Consider the following 19,454-nt stretch of genomic DNA (forward strand, 5'->3'; position numbering starts at 1 on the left):
GGTAAGCCAACTCGCTATGAGCAAGCATTAATCAACATTTATAGCCAGACAAAGATGAATGACAGACATGTGATAGGTAGGATAAGAAATGTGCGTACACATACGCTCATATAAAAAAATAGTCAAGGTCAATAAGCGAATAATTAACAAGATCAAAATATGACTCATAACGTTATAGGTGAATTGGCTTGTCCAGAAACTAGAATAGGCTATGTAGGTGTAATATAGTACACGACGTTACACTACTCCCCACACCATCTTTTACAGCATTTATCTATCTGTAACAAGATAAGCAACAGAAACAGGACACGTTTCCCAATGTGTTCCACAGAAAATGATATATCTAGTCCAAGCTTTTTCAAGAGAATTCCTTGAAAAAGCTTGAACCAGATTGCCAGGCGAAACGTTGGATTTACTACCATTAAGAAGCCGGTAGAGAAAGGTAAGGTTTAATTTGATACGCCTGATGCAGAGAGGTTCTAGTTTGAGTTGTTGACATCTTTGGTGATAGTCTTTGTTGTCAGAATACCCCAAAACAGCTTTGGTGAACCTTCTTTGAACACCCTCAATTTTAATCAGGTCATTATGCCTGCACTTACTATAAACTAAAATACCATATTCAAGAATGGGTAAGATACATTTTCTGTATAATAATAATCTCGATTCGGTATTATTGAAATTAATCATTATGAATCCGATGTGCTTTCTAGCTTTGGATACTTGAGATGCAATGTGTTCAGAAAAGTTCAAACTGTCGCTATATCTTAAACCCAAGTCACGAACAGTGTTGAGAGGTTTCAGTGTATGTTTGTGTATAGCCAGATTTAGGTTAAGACAGCGTCCAACGTGAATAAATCCACTTTTGTCAACAATAAGTGGCAAATTCCACGAAACAGTCCATTCGCATAACTTGTTTCTTTCTTCTTGGATTACCGCTGAAATATAGCTCTCTTCGATGGGAGAAGAGAATGAATAAACCACTTTTAGGTCATCGACAAAAAGGAAAGGTTTACCATACTGAAAGAGGGAACACACGTCATTGATAAAAAGGAGAAAGAGTAATGGACCAATCACACTACCTTGTGTAACCCCACTGGTTACATTCACAGGTTTAGAGTCGCAAGATCCAAAACGAACGATTTGGCTACGTTCTTCTAAAAATGATTTCAGCCAAGATAAAAGGGGATTCCGTATGCCAAATGAAGAGAGTTTTAGAAGAAGCTTAAATGAGACACTGTCGAAAGCCTTACTAAAATCGAAGTACAGAATTATCACTGACTGATCAACATCTTTTCTCTGGGTAATTTGATCGAAAAAGTCCAGGTGCGATGTGAAGCATGAGCGTTTAGTCATCAACCCGTGTTGGGATCAGCTAATCAGACTAGCCGAAAGTAAAAATGATAATAACTGTTTGTGGATGACAGCCATTGACAACTACGTAAGAGCTACAGATCCTTCAACCGTCAAATAGTAGATGATAGGTACCAAACACTGTATGTCTAAGAGTTTACGAAGAGCTTACGGTGCATGAACATATTTACTAAAATTGGCATGGTCTAGGCATATTACAGTGTCCCAGTAGCTGAGGAAGCTAACCCCAAGACAGATACTATTACATCTTCTAGTCTGTTCAAGTTAGCACGCATGCCACTCGGCCTGAGGAACGCGCATTTTAAAGATTCTTTGGTAATCTACTTAAGGATATGCCTTCTGCACTGGGGTATAGACGGTTTGTTGATTACGAGTCCGGATATAAAATCACACGAACAGCAAGTGAGGTGAGTAATAAAACGACGAAAGGAAAATGGGATGAACATATATTAAGTTGTGTTTTCAGTGTTCAAACTCTAAAACACAAAACAAGACCTGAAGGGATCACATCGATCAAAGAGGAGGTAGACACCATTATGTAACGACCCATACCAAGTTCTCCAACACAAATTAGGGGTTTTCTGGCTTTTGTTAATTTTTATAAAAGATTCTTACTTAGTTCTGCATAATTAACGCAACCCCCGACAGATTCTTTCAAATGAAAATCAAAAGAATTGAAACTGACTTCTATGGCTACTGAGGCTGTTAAACAGTTAGGAAACAAACTAACTAAGTCATCTACGTTGATGTATCCGTATCCCCATTCCCCACCAGCATTGGCAGTGGATGCTTCAAACAAAGCGGTAACTGGGCGATGCCTCGACCTACCGTCCCCAAAAATATGAGAAAATTAGTATTTAATAACCTCCATACTTCGTCTCATTCCTGAGCCAAAGCTACTACCAAACTAGTCAGTGCCAGACATCTTTCGTTGGGACTTGGAGTAGGTCGAAGACATCCAACGGATCTTCGTTCTAAAGATTTCTGTATCTCTATGAGTGATCTGGGGTTAACGGTTTCCGTAGCTGGTTCTGGTGCCAAGTCCACCTCCCTCTTCCTTTCTCTGCCTCACACATGGCTTGGTTTAGCCTTCCGCCCACAGGCGCTTCTATCCAGGGGTCGTGGTTTACCCTGTAGTCTGAAGTGAACACGTGACATCCAACCCTACACATCGGCAGCTCCTGGAGCTCAAGTTGTGGAACGGTGTGGATCTCAGGTTTCGATCGTCTTCGGTCTTTTCCGTACGAATATCTCTGCTGAGGACTTCCGTTCCGCCAACATACCGTTTGGCATCATTCTATAAACAGATAAGTTGTATAGCGATTCTACTGATATCACTGATTTGGACGCAGTAAATCCCTCCTAAATGTGTTCACAGAACTTTCTGCCTGGCTACTCGACTGTGGATGGTAATGGGGAGAGCGGAAATGTTTGATGGATAGCCGTGAGCAGAATTCTTGAAACGGGTTGCAAGTGAACTGTGAACCATTATCTGACAGAATTACATTTGGTAGTTAGTTCAGGCAGATTTCCGTCAATATCAATAGCATCTTGATCGTCGTTGGTGGCACTGAATACATATCCCTGCCAAGTCCGTGAAGTGCTGGCTCATGAGTGGCCAATGTGTATAACTTCCTACCATGGACTTCGTTTTACATCGTGATGATATGTATGAAACTGCTTCAGCACCTTTGGTCGTAAGGATTCCGGCGCAACCACCCCCTCTCCAAACATTAAGCATTCGTTTACGACACAAAACGAATCCCGACGATGGTTAAACTGCTTCATATCACACTCATAAACGGTAGGCGGCCAATTGTCGATGCCGTAGTTTATCGTTTTCCTTATGTTCAGGTTGTTCCTGGAGGTGGCCTGGATCTCGGGCGCTTGCACTTGTAAAACATGAATGGAAGCCGTTAGATAACACTCTAGGTGGTCTTCTGTCGAAAGTGAGACGATAACCATGTCTTCCTTTGCCAAATAGTGTTCTCTGATAAGCTGTGACAAGGCGTTTGTTTAAGCGAAGTGTTGTGTGCGTCAGTATCTCGTTGAAATCATGACCAAGTAGAACCAAGAACCATAGCTGAGGACGATTTTCAGAATGGGCTCGAATACCGATTTTGGAACCGTTATCAGAAAAAACCTTTGGCCGTTTAAGAACTTGTGGAAACCGTGCATGGTGAAGAAACGGACAAGTGCCTTCATCTTTACCTGACTGTGCTTCTTTCCTGCAGAAGTTAATGTGTGAAATGCATGCATAGTAGCTTTTGCTGTCGCACTCGTTCAAAGGTTGAGGCATCTGCAGACCCAATGATTGGGATGAACGGATCTACTGCTTTAGTAGTAACTCCGAGTTAATAATCTTAGTTTGCAAAACACTACTTCACATTCTTTTGTCCAATTCCAAGTGGTGTCCTTATTCAGCAAATGATTCAGTGGGGCCCGGATGTTATTATCCTTGTGGCACTGCCGTCGTGCGTTCTCGTAGATCTTCTGACGAAGTTGCAATAATTAAGACCTTGCCAAGTTGCAAACCTCCGAATACCCGACAAGATGACACCCATTAGTCGCTGAAAAATAACTGGGGTGGTATTACCTTCAATAGGTAGACGATTATATTGCAATAAACCACGATAAGTAATAACGGTAGATAGCTATCTCAATTAGTCAGCCACTTCCACTGGTAAATGAGCATCACCTAGGTCCGACTCTGTGAAGAACTTCCTAATGAACAATGAGCGAATCTGCCGGAACTGGCAGCTGATAGTGATATTTTTCAAGGGAAACGGTAAGGCCGGTAGAGAGACCTGCGCATATGCGTGTTGTTCCTTCTTCCTTCTTGATAATCACAACAAGTGTTGCCCAAGAAGAATACAAAACAGACATAATAACTCCTTGTGGTTGTGGGCTGCTGGTTTCTTCATCTACTTTTGGTAATGCTGCATATGACACTGGTCTCTTCTGACGGAAAACAGGTTCAGACCCTGGCTTCAACCGAAAGGTTGCTTTCATGGCGAGCACAAACTCAACACAGGCTGAAAAATGGTTGAGAACTGAGTTAGTAAGTTCGTTGCCTTACTAGATGGTATACAGCACTTAGGGGGACGTTAGCTAGCAGCAACTGGTCACGCCAATGTAAATCCAGTAAAATTATATCAGCTGGTGTTCGCAACATACCCTGGTGAACATCAATTATCGGAGAGACAATTCACATTCCAACGCAAAGAATAACTATTTGCTAATAGGCTCGGCAAATTTGTGCAGGATTCGGAGACAAATGTTCTGATTCTTCTGAACTGATGAGGCGGTTGATCTAGTTTGCTCCTTTGTGAGACTCCATCTTTGTGATCAATCGATTTAGATTTTCTTCAACGACGTTGTTTGGAAGGACAGGTTCATACGAAATGCCATACACCACATTGCCAGCAGGGAATCGGAGGACTAGTACGATGGGTTAGGCATAGCAGATTTGGGAAGTTACTGGACTACATCAGCTTCGTGGCGATCGCAACTGTCACAGTGAACCATAGTAGTATCACGCTGAGAACATACGCAGTAAAAACAAGTTTCATTGAAAAACGTCATATGGTAGACCAAAAGAAGAAACGAATCCATGACATTTAGGTTCACTTCATGTAGGAAACACAGACTGGAACGCGAAAACTACAAACTCACGACGTTTTTCGAGTGATTTCTGGTATCTAGCATCTCCAAGAATAACGATACTCAAAGTTTAGTCATAATATAAATCCTCACATCTCAGTACTTTACAAATGACATCATCAACCGTTCAAAGTTTTATAGTGGAGCGATCAAAGTGGTACTTGAACTCAGAAAAACATAACGTTAGCCTTTCTTTATCATTGAACTTGCAACCAGATTGGTACAGATGATAGTAAGGAATGTGGTTATTGTCCTTATGTTGACCCTACTTTTCTTCTTCTTAAAACAATACTATTGCATTTCAGTACAACCATTTTTCTATACGATAACCAATCGGGCTGAAATCATACTCCGTGAGGAACGGATTATTTTATTCGAGAGTAGAAAACATCATCTTCAAACATATCTTAAATGTTTGACTAATCCTTTCATAGCAAGAGAAGACTGGACTGCAGCTAAAAGATGGAAGTAATACGGTGTTTGCAATATATACAGACATAACCGAAGTGCTCGACAAGAGTTATTACTTAAATTTTATAATAAAACTGAAAAGCTTTCGAATCATTTGTTGAATTGGAAATTGGACAGCAACCTTTTTCAGAGAAAGGATACAAGGCAGAGTAACCAATGTTTTATCATCACTAGGGGCTGAGAAGAGTATTTCCTTAAAGATATTACCATGCTTTTTTATGCTTAATGTAAATGATCCGTCTACAAACTCTAAGTACTTCACTTTATTCTGTACAGATGATGTTATAAAGCTGAAACCCACACAAAGTGTGTCTGAGAAAATAGGGTAGCAGTAATATTTGAATGCACTGGTTCAGTGGGTACTTTTGTGGACACCAGAAGTAAATACTAAAGAGAAATAGTAGCAGTGTTAACCGGTCATTGAGAAAATCTACACAGATTCATGATGAAAAAAATGGTCTTACCTATGGTAGTTGGTTAGGAAGTCAACATAATGGCCTTAAAACTACGTATAAATATGAGACGGCTGCTCCCAAGAATTATTTGTTCCTATGAGCTGTTCATTTGTAATTCCTCACATAAGATGAGGAAAATTTTAGAATATTGTGCTTGATATATCCAGTAAAGTCGCGATTCAAATAGTTAGCGGGTGAAGACAAAAGAGTAGAATTATGGTCTACTTCGTTATTAGTAGTATTACAATAATATACCTAATCCTAAAATTGTAGATGTCATAATGTGACAACTTAAACTATAAGATCTTTCGTGGAAATCACATCATTATCTATTCTGATTGGTCGTATCGTAACGATCAGCGGCATAACGTTTGGCTCCTGTTAAGGACACATTTAGGCTAAAGGCAAGATAAAGTATATTTAACATGAGTTAAGATAAGTTATACAGAATAACTACGTCTCCAAGGCTGCGTCATACGATCTGATTGAATTTAAGTGAATTGATTATTCTCTTATTCACTACTGTTGGCCTTCCCTCCATGTTTATTATAAAATACCAGTCATCTCGTTCAGCTCTAAGAGTTGTGTGGTTAGCAACAACACCCCTACAAACGTACACCCAGCCACACTAAATATATGAGGCTATACTTAATATCATAAATTGCCTTTCACCATTGACATATATCTTGAGTTTAATTCGTATGGACTGTGTGTAACACGAGCGAATAAATTGTTCCGTCACCACTATCTATGTATATTTGCATGACTTGACCTAGTCTGATAGCCTGGACATTTCGTACTGGTTTCGTGGTCTAACGTATTTAGATACATTACCTAGTCCATTATCCTGCAAGTTGGATCTCTCATCTCGAGTATTATCGTATTATCACGTAACGAATGACAAAAACATTAAATTATTCTTTCATATAATATATAATTATATCCAACGTATTTGTGAAAGGGGTTTCTGAGCTTTTCGCGACTCCTTAACCTGTTTGCGATATGTTACAATAGGTTACGTTATCTGGTACTGGTTTACTGTTCACTGTGCAATGATTTTGGCACTGTTATGTCTTATAGTTTCCTTTAACGTTGTACTTGCCACTCTATAAGGGACCAACAGAAAGTCCATTAACTAAGATCAGATAGTTTTCGTCGAAAAACCACGTTTTTCTCATTAGGTCGTGAATTTCTGTAATTTGCAACCAGAACACACCGTATCTAAGCACTCAAATAGTGTCCAGATGTACGCAGTACTACAAGTTGTGAGATGTGATACAATTCCTTCAAAAAGCTGATAGAGAAACTAGAAATATCAAGAGTTTTCCCCCAGAAAACTTTTTGAAGTCATTTAATTTTACTTTTCAGTGGCGAATTCTTAAAAAAGGGTCTAAAACCACTTCAGGTCTTGTGATAATGAAAGGATCCTCCTTATAAACTGAGGAATAAAGCACTAAGCTAAAGGGTTTTGCAAATCTTCTACGTTGCTGAAGCGCTTATTCCTTTTACTGGATTAACTGTAGCTAAAGACGCTCGATTACCTATTTTCACCATATCAAGATTTAGCACTCCATGCTGTCCAACCTCACAGAAAGTATTCTGCCACAATCACATACTCCTAGGCTAACCGAGCTTATCTCAAGAGCAAACTCGAGCCTTTTCATTCATGAAGTCTTGTTTTACTGATTTTGGAGCCCTTGCTTATAAAGGTATTACGAACCGCAATTATAACATTGCAGAACCTTCGTGAAATTTTTAGTCGCATGAGCGCTACCTCTTTTTGTTTTCCGACTTCCTTAAAATGACAAGAAATATGGCAGACTATACAAGAGAGTTTAGTCGTTATTCGCAGGAAAGTAACATTCACCCTAACAAAGTTCGAAGACAACAATACGTCACGGCTGATCCCATGTTTGAAAACTTATCATAGTTTAAAACTACACATTTTTGCCAAAAATCTACTATTTTTGCTGGTGGTCGTTTCAAATAAAGTCAAAGGATCAGCTTTTTAAGTTTCAATCAAGTTTGTTTAAATAATTGCGACGACGGAATATCCGCGGTTTAACTTGTAGGACATCCCTTTTGAAAGTTCCGCTAATAAAAGTGAGCGCAAATCTAATTTTCCCGCCAGGGTTTCCCGCGGAATTTTCACTTATATGAATTCTTATAAATTATATATTATATTTTATCATGAAGATGCTAATGTGTAGTCGAGATTCAACTGCTTTCAGCTCTCAAAATAAGATACTGTTTGTCAAGTTTGCTGTCGCAAGATTTTACGAATTAAAATACGTGAGAAATATCTGTACTATGGAAATGAAGCTTGTTTAATAAGATGTGTCCAGACGAATCATCTTACTCGTGAGTGTTCATTGTCCTTAATTTCAGGGTAGTGGGCTTATTCACATCAAAACATTGGCTTTTTGATCCCGTCTTCATTAATAAGTTATATTTAGTGTTTTATTTATACAATAAGATGCTTGTGTTAGAGTTTAAAGAGGTTTCCCGACCATTGATCAGTATTCTACAACTTTCATGAGGTACTAAGTTTATTTGAGGTCTCTGAAAAAAGTATTGGTTATGCTAACTAGTCCAGTCAGTGGTACAGGAAGAATATATTTTGATTACACTGAGTGCATTGAGATTCAGTTCGTGAGTATTAGTGGATAGCTTCAGTGGTTGAAGTGTATCTATCATTATACTTAATGGTTAAACGTGTGAAAATTTTGTCCAGCCTCACAGTTGATCCGTCTATTTGTTCATGTGATAACAGTCGAGAGAGGGGTTTCTGTCATTGCTAATTTCACTATCACTTGCATAGTCTGTATTTTTATATAAACAATATGATTCATTGCCCTAAAGCTCAATATGTTATATTTTTTACACAATGGTTTTCAGGCTTCTAAAGGTGACTTTGTAGTGTAATCAGTCAGTCACTCACAACGTAAAACCTGCACTTATGTACATTCATTCAAGTTGCCATACTCTGTTAACACAGAAGTATCGCGCGGAATTCCATTATAGTGGAAGTAGTAACAATATTAGTGGTAATTGGAAAGATCAGGGATCAAAGATATGACTCGAAGGAAGTACAAATTACCGAAAGAAAAGTTATGAGGAATTAGGTTGGTGTTACGTAACACATGTACCGGCAACCTCAGTTGATAAAGGTTCACTACCTCATCAATCGATTTCCCACCTTTACTAGAACTCTATTCCTAAGCTGGGCATTGCTTACTCCTTTCAACTATTTCACTTCCTATCATTAATCCAAGCGGTAACTTAGGCCAATCCTGAAGTAGCATTTTATGTTCTAAGGGAGAGAACTGCATCCCAAAAATGCTTTCATTGTTTCCTAAGATGGTCAGAAGACTGCATTTTGTCAGCTTCACTTAACTGTATCATGTGCTCATTCTAAGTCAGGAAATAAATCTAGTATTAGATTAACTACTGAAAAGTCAGACAATGAAAGTGTTATCCCTAAGAGCCTGTGTGTGTCAGAGTTAAGTAAAATTGTAGAAAGCGAACAACCCTGACGAACGCCACCTCAAGTAACCCATTCGAAATCACAGTTCGCTATAAGCCCTAATTTAACCAGAAGTGTTCGAGTCAAGAGCCTGTGCAAGGTTAATGTACTTTTTTAGAACGCCTTCCAATGGCAGATACTGCCATAGAAACTCATAATCATCAAAGTCGAACACTGCCTAGTAGTCAAGGAGTACAGTTATAGTAGGACGTCAAAAAGTGTATATGTTCCATAATCTCTGGAAGGGTGAATACTTGGTCTATAGTAGCAGCAGTGTAAAGTGCAACCTCATTTTTGACGCTTTATTTTTCTGGTTATTACATATTGATTCTTCATATCAACCAAGTAAAATTACTGGCAGGATCAGGAATGACAAATATGAGAAGAATAATTCTCACAATACAGTTTGTGACACTTCAATTAACAACATTTCTCAACAGACGTCCGGGATAGTGAACACTTGAAAAAACTCGTTTTCAAGGCATTTTTGGCTTGGATAATTCTTTACTAAACTTCTTACTGTAGATTTTAATCCAAGGTGAATATAAGAAATCTTATCACGGTGATTAAATCTTACCGCTTAGGAACATGCACTACTTATTTAAACACTTAAACGGTTGGTACAAGGAAGCACGAAGTAGGTATGGGCCACATAAATCATTCGATTTGTGTAAGGGCTGGGATACTTCCCGGGGGCCCGAACCGAACCAGATGGTTTTCTTAGGGGGGCACACCTCGAGTCATATGAAAGTCTAATGCACAAGGCAGTGGAGCAACGTCAGGAGATTTAGTTCCATGGTAGTCGGTGACCGACGATAGGTTCATACGCCATTTGTTTTCTTCAAGATACTGGAGCTCATGTGCACCTTTGGTTTAGAATTAGGGTTCTCCAACTCCCTTATGTGGATCCTCTATGTCCGCCGACCCGGGTAAAGCGCCGGTTATTCTCTTTTTGTCCTCTCAATTTCGTAAACAACACAACAGCGAGAAGGCTGTGAGTAGGACTTCCCTGGCAGTGGCTGTATACTCTACCGTACCAGGGCATTTGGGAGCACTAGCTGGGATTCGAATCACTAGCACGTTTATTTAAATTTTTATTTGGTCCAAGGCTTCAATGCATTTACTGATTAGATCGTAGTTATGTTTCTAATGCACATTGTCAGGTATTTACGATAACCGGGAAGTTATCAGTACTCTTTGCTGGAAAATCTCAAGCAATATAGATAGGTTACTTCGAATTAATTTCCTCCTAGAAATCTTATTCGTTGGATAAGATTATTATGTATTCAATCCCAGTACAACTTGAGGAAGTTCTGTTAGAGATGTCCTAGCAGTAGTCACTTTCCGACCAGTGACACTGCTGAAAGACATTTTTTTGGATAACAGAATTCAAAGTGGTCTTGTTCTGAAAACGTGACAGCAAGCTCAAAGAACAGCTTCTTACGGCTAGTGACTCAACCTGATCACCATGTCATTATAGCTGCTTCACTCTTTACTCAACCACTAGATCAGCTTGTTTGTATGTAGTCTTATTCACTAATTTTTAACCAACAGCTAATCAGGTTGTTTCTAATGTAACCTCATACTTCAGATGGACCCTTATGGAGCAGTATCGGCAGATCTATTCGATATACCAGCTGCGGAACAAGAAATAACTGTTGGGTCTAATGATCAACCAATTGTATCAGGAAATTCAAATTTATCAGGAGTTGGACATTCTGCTGTATCTAGTGCGGGGACTATCACTGTAGGAGCAGATGGAACGTTACACTTTCAAAAGGCACCATCTGGTCAACAAGGCCCACGCGTCATAATGTTGCAGAGGAGTGCTCCAGGGTCTGGACCGACTGTGCCAAACTCTCCTGTTCAACGTCCAGGATTAAAGGTAACTTTATACATCAGATTACTTCTGTTTATCAGATATGGTTTCTGATAGTCATGTATATTTACAACAATCATTTTAACACTTAAAACAAGATTCCATGGTGTAATCCTTAAATTCATTATTTGACATGACAACGTTATAATTGGTGCTTAGTGGTTTGATTTCTCATCGCTTAATCCGTAAAGCCTGTAGAGTATCCTGTTAATCAAATTCTTTTTTTCTTTTCAAGACTGTAAAGATAATTACTGTTCCGGGTCAAGGTGCTGGAGGTAAACCTCTAAAGGCAGCAGGTAAGCCATAACTTGTGCGTATATTATGGGTTAACGTTTGATTTATGGGCATATTTTAATTGTTGAAATATAATGCTCAGTCGATTAACCACACGCAACGTAGAACCTGACACATGCGTACGTTACGTATGACAGACTACTGATCGGTTACTGGTGTAAAATAGTGTTTTTAATTGTTAGCTACTTAACGGTAGAGAAACAGTCTTTGGCGGTGAAAGATATATAGCGGTTGAAAGTGCGCAACCACCAAGTTATTTAGTTTTGGTTGTACGAATGATTCTGATAAAAAATTCCAGACGGATCGATGAGAATATCAGCTGATTGAGGTTGTTGGGGAGCATGATGCTCATACCCAACCTTCAGTTCTGACCAGCATAAGAATAAGCTGGAGAAACAGTTCGGGACGAGGTGGCAAAAATGTGGCATCTGCCCTGAAAATCATTGACCGCCTGGTCTGTGCCGTTTGATACGACCTAAATTGTCTTGTTGGAGTTCGTGCGAAAAATAACCTACGGTTCAAAGTACGGCCCAAAATCGACCTCGGTGCCGCAAGTGCATAGATTTCCTAAATTTCCTTATAAATCTTCATTTTACACTTCACACTATCTTTTCAAACTGTATTTCTCGTAATGTTTCCCACTGCAGTGGCTATCATTGTTTTCACACTTCCGGTATTTATGCCTACTTCTCTCTATCGTGATGTAAATTGTATGAAAACCACGTATCTGTTTTAGATAATAGACTGTGTACATCTTTGTTAGAGGAAATAACTTTTATTAACTTCCTTTGTGTACGCACCCCATGTCAGCATTACATTTGAACTCAAACGAATGTCTTTAATAATTATTCAATAATACTGAAAAGCTGTTGATCTTCAGTTTTTGTTGTGAATCATAGCGTATGTCGTTCTATTTTTAGTGATACCAATGCATATGCTGCAAAGAACTGTCAAAATACTTCCTGCTGGGGGTCAGCAAGTGATAAATTCTAGCGGCGCTACTGTAACATCAAATTTCCCACGTGTTCTTACCATCCGTCCTCAGTTATCATCTGGTCCCACAGTCTTGACTGGTGCTACCGCTATTACACCTGTGAGACCTGTAAGTTTACTACATATAAGTTCTTAATTTTGACCACTTTAGAAAATATAAACTTTTTTGTTTCAGACATGGGACCAGTTTAGTTTTGGTCAACCGTTTAAAGATATCTTTTTCCTTGTTACTTGCCTTATCATTGATTAGTCTCTTCTTATTCATCACTCATGATTAGGGCACGCTGATTTTTTCTGGTGCTTCATCAACACAGTTCACAGGATCTCCAGTCAGCTATCAAAGTTCTGAGGATGTTGAAAATCAAATGATTATAGGGTCTGGAGGTGAAATTATTAATGGAGCTCCTCACGGTGTACTTACAACTTCTGGTTATTACGATATAAATATGCATAATGCCGCTGGCTTCGAACACTCGGCTAGTCCGGCTGGTCGTGAGGAGGGTGAAGAACAGGAACAGTAAGTTGTCGTCACTTGATATATATTCCTCGTTTTCAAAAACTTAACTGACACTTCACAATATGCTACAAGTTTTATTATTAAGCATGTTCATTATCATTATGAATCTTCATAAATTGTGTTTTACAGTCTAGCATGTAGTATTTGAAAGTTGAGTAAATAAGTTTTCTTTGGAACTGTCTTATCGAAATAACTTTCTTAAAACTCGAGTTTCATCGTTATAAAGAATAGTGATAAATATATATAATTATTCTTATTTTAATGTAGATACGTCCACATTTTTATTTTTTTGTTTTGTATGGATTCTAGTATATTTTCCTCATACTCTGTTGGTCATGGAAATTTTACTTACTGTATGCCATTACTTCGTTCATCATAATTTGATACTCTATATTCCCTTTTTTAGGGTTACAACAGGTCTGAAAACCAATGGTCTTCGACGTTATGCTCGTTGTGTTTGTAACAAGGTTAAAGAGAAAGGTATAACTTCCTATAGTGAGGTTGCTGATGAACTTGTACACGAGTATGCTGCTGAACACCCTATGATTCCATCTGAACAAGTGAGTTTCTGAGTTTGTTTCTTGACAAAGATTATTTTGAAAATTTAAAAAATACTCAACAAATCACGTTATTTTTGTAGCTTCATTATATTCAGAAGAATATCCGTCGGCGTGTTTATGATGCATTAAATGTTTTAATGGCCTTAAATGTACTTCAAAAAGAGAAAAAGGAGATCCGTTGGGTTGGATTGCCCGTAAATATGATAGAAGAATGTCGGCGTTTGGAAGAAGAGCGTGAAAAGCGACAGATTTCTCTGCGGAATAAAGTATGTCCATGATGTTATCAGATTAACTAATTACAATTTGGTTTCATTTTTCGGAATAATACTGTATATTTTACGCCACCATTGTGGTAAGCTAGTGGAAATATGTGCGTTTTTCTTAGGTATTAATGATTTATCAAAAGTTATCAAAAGTCTACGATCAGGTTAATTATTCTGACCCGAAATTCCCTGTTCTTGATTATGTAGTTTCAGTGGATCATTTATTTTTTTCTGAAAATCCGTTTACGTAATCGTGTTCATCCCGTTTTTCCTAACTTCTATTAAAAGATCAGTAGTCTGATTTCAATTCCATCCTGTGTATCTTAGCAATATCTACTCTCAAATAAGTGGACTTCACACCACTTTACGGAACCCTACATTTGAACGAAGTTAGATTATCTTCACATTACATTTTACTTTTTTGTTCGTGAAAGGACTGATAGGTAGTTTTTTCTACAAAGTTATTGCTCTGTAATATCGTATTATAAAGTTTTGTAAATTAATGACCGTAACAAAGTATGCTTAAAAGCACAAACTAGGTCAAAGAAAGTGGATATGTTGGGATAATCCTTAAACCAATAATCGCACGCGCTTTTCGAATCCCAATTCAAGTGGCTTGAAAGGACGTTTTTCGGCCATCGAATCACATCTCAAACTAGCCACACATACAACAATATAGTGTCATTTTACTATGGGTGCTAATTTACTTTAACTTGTTTTGTACCATACCCGTCGTTACATATCATGGCTTCCACCTAAAATTTATTAGTGTTTCTTTGCGCAAACAAGCTACTACTTCAAATAAAGATTTGAAACTTTTCCAAAAATATTATTTCTAAATATACTTAGCTTTCCAGGCTCATGCATTCGTTACTAAATGATATCTTTTGATCATAATTTTCCGTTATCAATTGTTATTTCAGACTGTTGAAATACAAGATCTCATCATGCAATTGATTGCTTTCAAAAACCTTGTAATGCGCAATAAAATCAATGATCGGTGTAGACGTGATCGTACGGTTTCAGAATCTCACACCTGTGGTGGATCACGTAACATTGATACTGATTCAGATAAAATGACATCTAATGGTACTTCGAAAATTCGTAACGAAAAGATTCCTTTACCATTTTTGGTGATATCCACTCACAGAAAAACTGTTATTGATTGCAATATATCCACTGATAAGTAAGTTGGATCTGCCTTCAATTAGTTTATCCACTTTAAATAATAATTGAATATGGAATGCATAATCTCTGAGACAGCTTTTTAATGTAAGAATACCATTAGATTAACACCTTTGAACAATCCTGTCCTTTTTTACTCAAACTACCAATGTGATCCTCCATTTCTGTGAATATGATTGCTAGTTTTACACTAGGTTACAAGGCTAACTATAATTTTCTGTTCATTTGCTACTGTTGTATAGCACATAAACAAAAATAGCATGAGATCTTACAATAATTTTATTACGTTGCCATGGTTTACATTAGGATATGAATGGGAAGGCTATGACGAAAAAAGAAAGAATTGACTAAATAGTATTTGGATTTATTATAAAATTAGTGTTAAGTTTCTGTCACGGAACAGTGTTTAATGGTTCGACGACCGAATTCTAGGCTGTTAAGGTGAGGGAGAAGATTACTGGTCTATGGATGGCTTGCAGTGATACCATGTGACGGAGTGACGACTGCTTACAATACCGCGTTATTAGTGATTGAAGATCAAAGAAAAAGTTACTAGCCAGGGAAGTAGGTTTTTCATCTAATAAAATGACATACTTATATACAAGGTGTTAACACAAAAGTGGTTAGATGTTATAGATGATTAGACAAAATCAATTTTGTAAGTCGATCATTCTCTAATGTACAAAGGCCTAACTGTTAGACTTAATTCTAACCCACCATATCAGTTTCGAAGGAGGATTTCGCTGTTCAAGAGTGTTTCTTTTATTTCTAATCGTATTCATTAGGTGTTATTCCATCATTCCCTTTTTTACAACTTGATCGTCGGAAAAAAACAATATCGTCAGTGGTAAACAAGAAATATAATTCAAGTGATTGAAAAAGTCAAGTAATAAGACGTACAGAACAATATTTAACCTGAAGAGCTACAGAAGTATAAAAAATGTGTACTCCATCGTAGCCAATTTCAAGCCACCTCAAACGTATGGGAAAGATCTTTGAATGAACCTCAATCACTAAATTAGCTTTTCTTAGCACGGTTCAAACTGTTACTCTTTGGTTTCTTATGTGTATACCGATTCCTACTTTGTCTGCCTTTGCTCTTCTTGAAGCATAACTGTTTTTCGCCCAGGTAGAATGTAGTTAGGAAAGAATAGCACAAATTTCATATAATTCAACTGATAAATGTTCACAACCTCATCACCCTAATCACCATCTTGACTTTAAGATCTTACACCTGATTGAATTTATGATAAAATCGCAGTTTTCCATTACACTTATTTGTTAGGCGTTAATCTGAATTGTGTCGTAACCCATTCTTTCTCCTACCTATCAGATTTTCACCCGTAATTTAAACTAATATTTTAATATAACTTAACAACCAAGTACGGAAACGTGTATCTAGATTAAAGCCACACTATTTGGGTGATACTTCTTGGAAGCCAACACCAAAGTTGCTAGAGGCAGGTGTTAGTTTACGACTTAGTAGTTGAAAATTCAGTGTTTTGATCATTAAGCCGCGTCTGTTGCAAACTTATTCTAAAGCCTGTTATTAACAATTGTCCTACATAGTACATATTTCATGTAACCAAAGTGGCTAATATATGTCATGATTTCCAAGAATTTAGAGACATTTAATAAATATATTCTTTATTGAAAGCTATATCACTTTCGTGTAAACAGATTTATGTTAATTTTTTCTTAGGTTGGAATATTTATTTAATTTCGATCAAGCCTACGAAATACGCGATGAAGTTGACACCTTAAAACGCATGGGTTTAATGCTTCGCCTTGGTACTATTCATTGTACACAAGAAGAGTATAATCAATGCTTAGAGTTGGTACCACCATCTCTGAGATTTTATGTAGAGGGTAAGTGGTCCTTTCTACTTTTCATTAGTGTTTTGCTCTAATCACCAGATTGAGTGATGGGATATTCATATTTTAGAAAGAAAATTATTCATTTATTTAATGTCATAAAACATTACTATCGTCAAATGATATTCTTTAAAAAATATAATTCATGTAGTATGAAAGGTTCAAAGTATGGCTTTTATTGAGTCGTATATAGGCCTTAACTTTTTTAGACGACCATCTGATTTTGATTGTATTGTGATGGTTATTCAAATATGTTCGATGTCTTTGTTTTATGTGTTATACATATACTTGTAAGATAAAAGAAGTTAAAGCCTATAAAGTTGGTTAATTCAATCTATTTTATCACAAACTAGTAAGTTGCATAGCTAATGCTATATTTTCTCACTATGTCATTTAGTTGGATTATTGATGTACTTTGATAGATTCTCTTAAGTACTTATCACCCAATCCATATCACATACTTAATAGTCAGTTATCTTTATTAATTCATCGTCGTTTGGCATACACTAAACACTTTAGTAAACTCCAAAAGTCACTGTTTACTGGAGTATACCTTTTATATTCTACTCGCTTTTTACGGAATACAAATGCTTCACAATACTTTATGTGAATTTCGAAATATTATACAACATCGTATGATATTCGTTCTAATTCGTTTTTGTTTTCTTCCTAGCCATTTACGAACGACGTCAGGCTATTGTACCTGACTTTGAGGCGCTTCATCAACAAAGAAGATTATTTGTTGAAGCCAGACTAGCTGCCGCGGCTGCAGCAGGTCATACAGATGAAGGTGGTGATACTATGGGATCCGGTGCTCATGCAGGGTCAGTGAACGTGCATCAACAGTTAGATCACTCCTTACGTAGCAGTCAGCGATCACCAATCGATGCCAACTCTCACTATACTAGCCTGTTCGATACAGCGAATACAAATGTAAATGAAGGTGGTTTACGGCAGCTTTATTTGAATCGAAGTCCAGACGATGAAGATGGTGGTCATATTTCTGGATCTGTTTCTAATAGTGGATTTGTGCCTGGCGATACTCAGCATTATGCTCGTGCAGCCGCATCTCGTGGTTATGTTGTACCAGGTGGTCCAGGGGGACTTTTACGCCATCGACAGCATACTCCATCTTCCGGAGTCTCTAGCATTTTAAACCGTCAGTTTAGAAGTGATGGGGCTTCTCGCATGGGTTCGTCAACCTTGATCAGAACTCTAATTAGTGATAGCCGTGAAATGGCTTCTTCAGTAATTGGCGTCAACAATGAGCATCCCATGGCTCATAGTGATGATACAAATGATGAACTAGTGGATCCTGACGAAATTATTGAAGATCATGGTGATGATGAGGACGAAGATGAGGATGATGACGACATGGAAGATGTCTAGACGTTGATTCTAAAACTTATAGACGATATTTTGCAATAACTTGTTTTTACCAATTATATCTGTATCTATATTACGTAATTTTGTACATCAGATTCTTTTCATGATCATAAATAAAAGTCACATTAAAAATTAAATGGATAGGGTTTCAAGATTTATGAATTTAGTTTATAATTATATGTTAATTGTTTTATTTATTGCCTACGGTAATCTTTGTATTTGCGTTCATTTTGGTGTACTTTACAGTTATTGGTTAAACTTACATGGATAGCCCTTCTTGTTGTTTACATGTTAATTTCTTCTTATCTCCCCTGGAATTAATGTTTACATTCACCCATAATAAAATTTTTGTATAGTATATTATTTTCTATTCAATATGAATTTAATTTAATTCTAACCAAAATTTCATGTATGAAGTAATTGTCCCTATTAAAAACGTTAGTGATAATGTAGGATTGTACTGTAACCTTATTATGAACTCTCAGTGATTCACTTGATTTTTCTATCGCGTACATCTCCTGACTATCTGTTTGACGTTTGATTTATCGGTTTTTCGGACAGATGTATACATTTAATGCTCTCTTTAATGGGTTTCACCAGAACTGATTACTATACCTTCACATTACCTGTTACACTGCACAGCATTCGGAATAATAGCGATCTTAACCGGCATTCCGTTTTAGAACTTAATCATAGTTTGTTTCACACCATTTTATGCATTCTCTCGTAAACCTTGATCACTATTTTGTTGTGAAATATTTTGTGAACGTCATTTGTCACATTAGTTAATCCTTCAAATGCCTAGATAAAATACTTAAAATTTTGTATGTATATCATATATTCATATCCATTATACGATACTGACTTACACTAAAAGGGATAAAACTATTAATAGCTGTCAACACAGTCAAAGAATACAGTGGCTAGTTCAATATGGCCTAAGAAATAATAATCACTTCATATAAGCAACTGGCAGCTGGAAAATTGTGCAAGAAATTAGTAGCTACTTATAAGTA

At 37.3% G+C, this 19,454-nt stretch overlaps 1 protein-coding gene across 1 annotated transcript; it reads left to right on the top strand.

The window, feature by feature from the left end:
* Nucleotides 1-1,703: 1,703 nt before the first annotated feature.
* On the top strand, nt 1,704-18,441 carry Smp_210520 (putative tyrosyl-DNA phosphodiesterase; the record flags this gene model as incomplete). Its single annotated transcript, XM_018790002.1, has 10 exons — nt 1,704-1,895; nt 11,078-11,371; nt 11,601-11,661; nt 12,580-12,761; nt 12,931-13,169; nt 13,576-13,729; nt 13,810-13,995; nt 14,916-15,178; nt 16,880-17,046; nt 17,726-18,441. 10 exons carry the CDS (start codon nt 1,704-1,706, stop codon nt 18,439-18,441), a joined length of 2,454 nt encoding a protein of 817 aa, XP_018655389.1.
* Between the last annotated feature and the right edge of the window lie 1,013 nt (nt 18,442-19,454).

The sequence above is a fragment of the Schistosoma mansoni genome, chromosome W (assembly GCF_000237925.1).
Source record: "Schistosoma mansoni strain Puerto Rico chromosome W, complete genome".
NCBI classification, from domain to species: domain Eukaryota; kingdom Metazoa; phylum Platyhelminthes; class Trematoda; order Strigeidida; family Schistosomatidae; genus Schistosoma; species Schistosoma mansoni.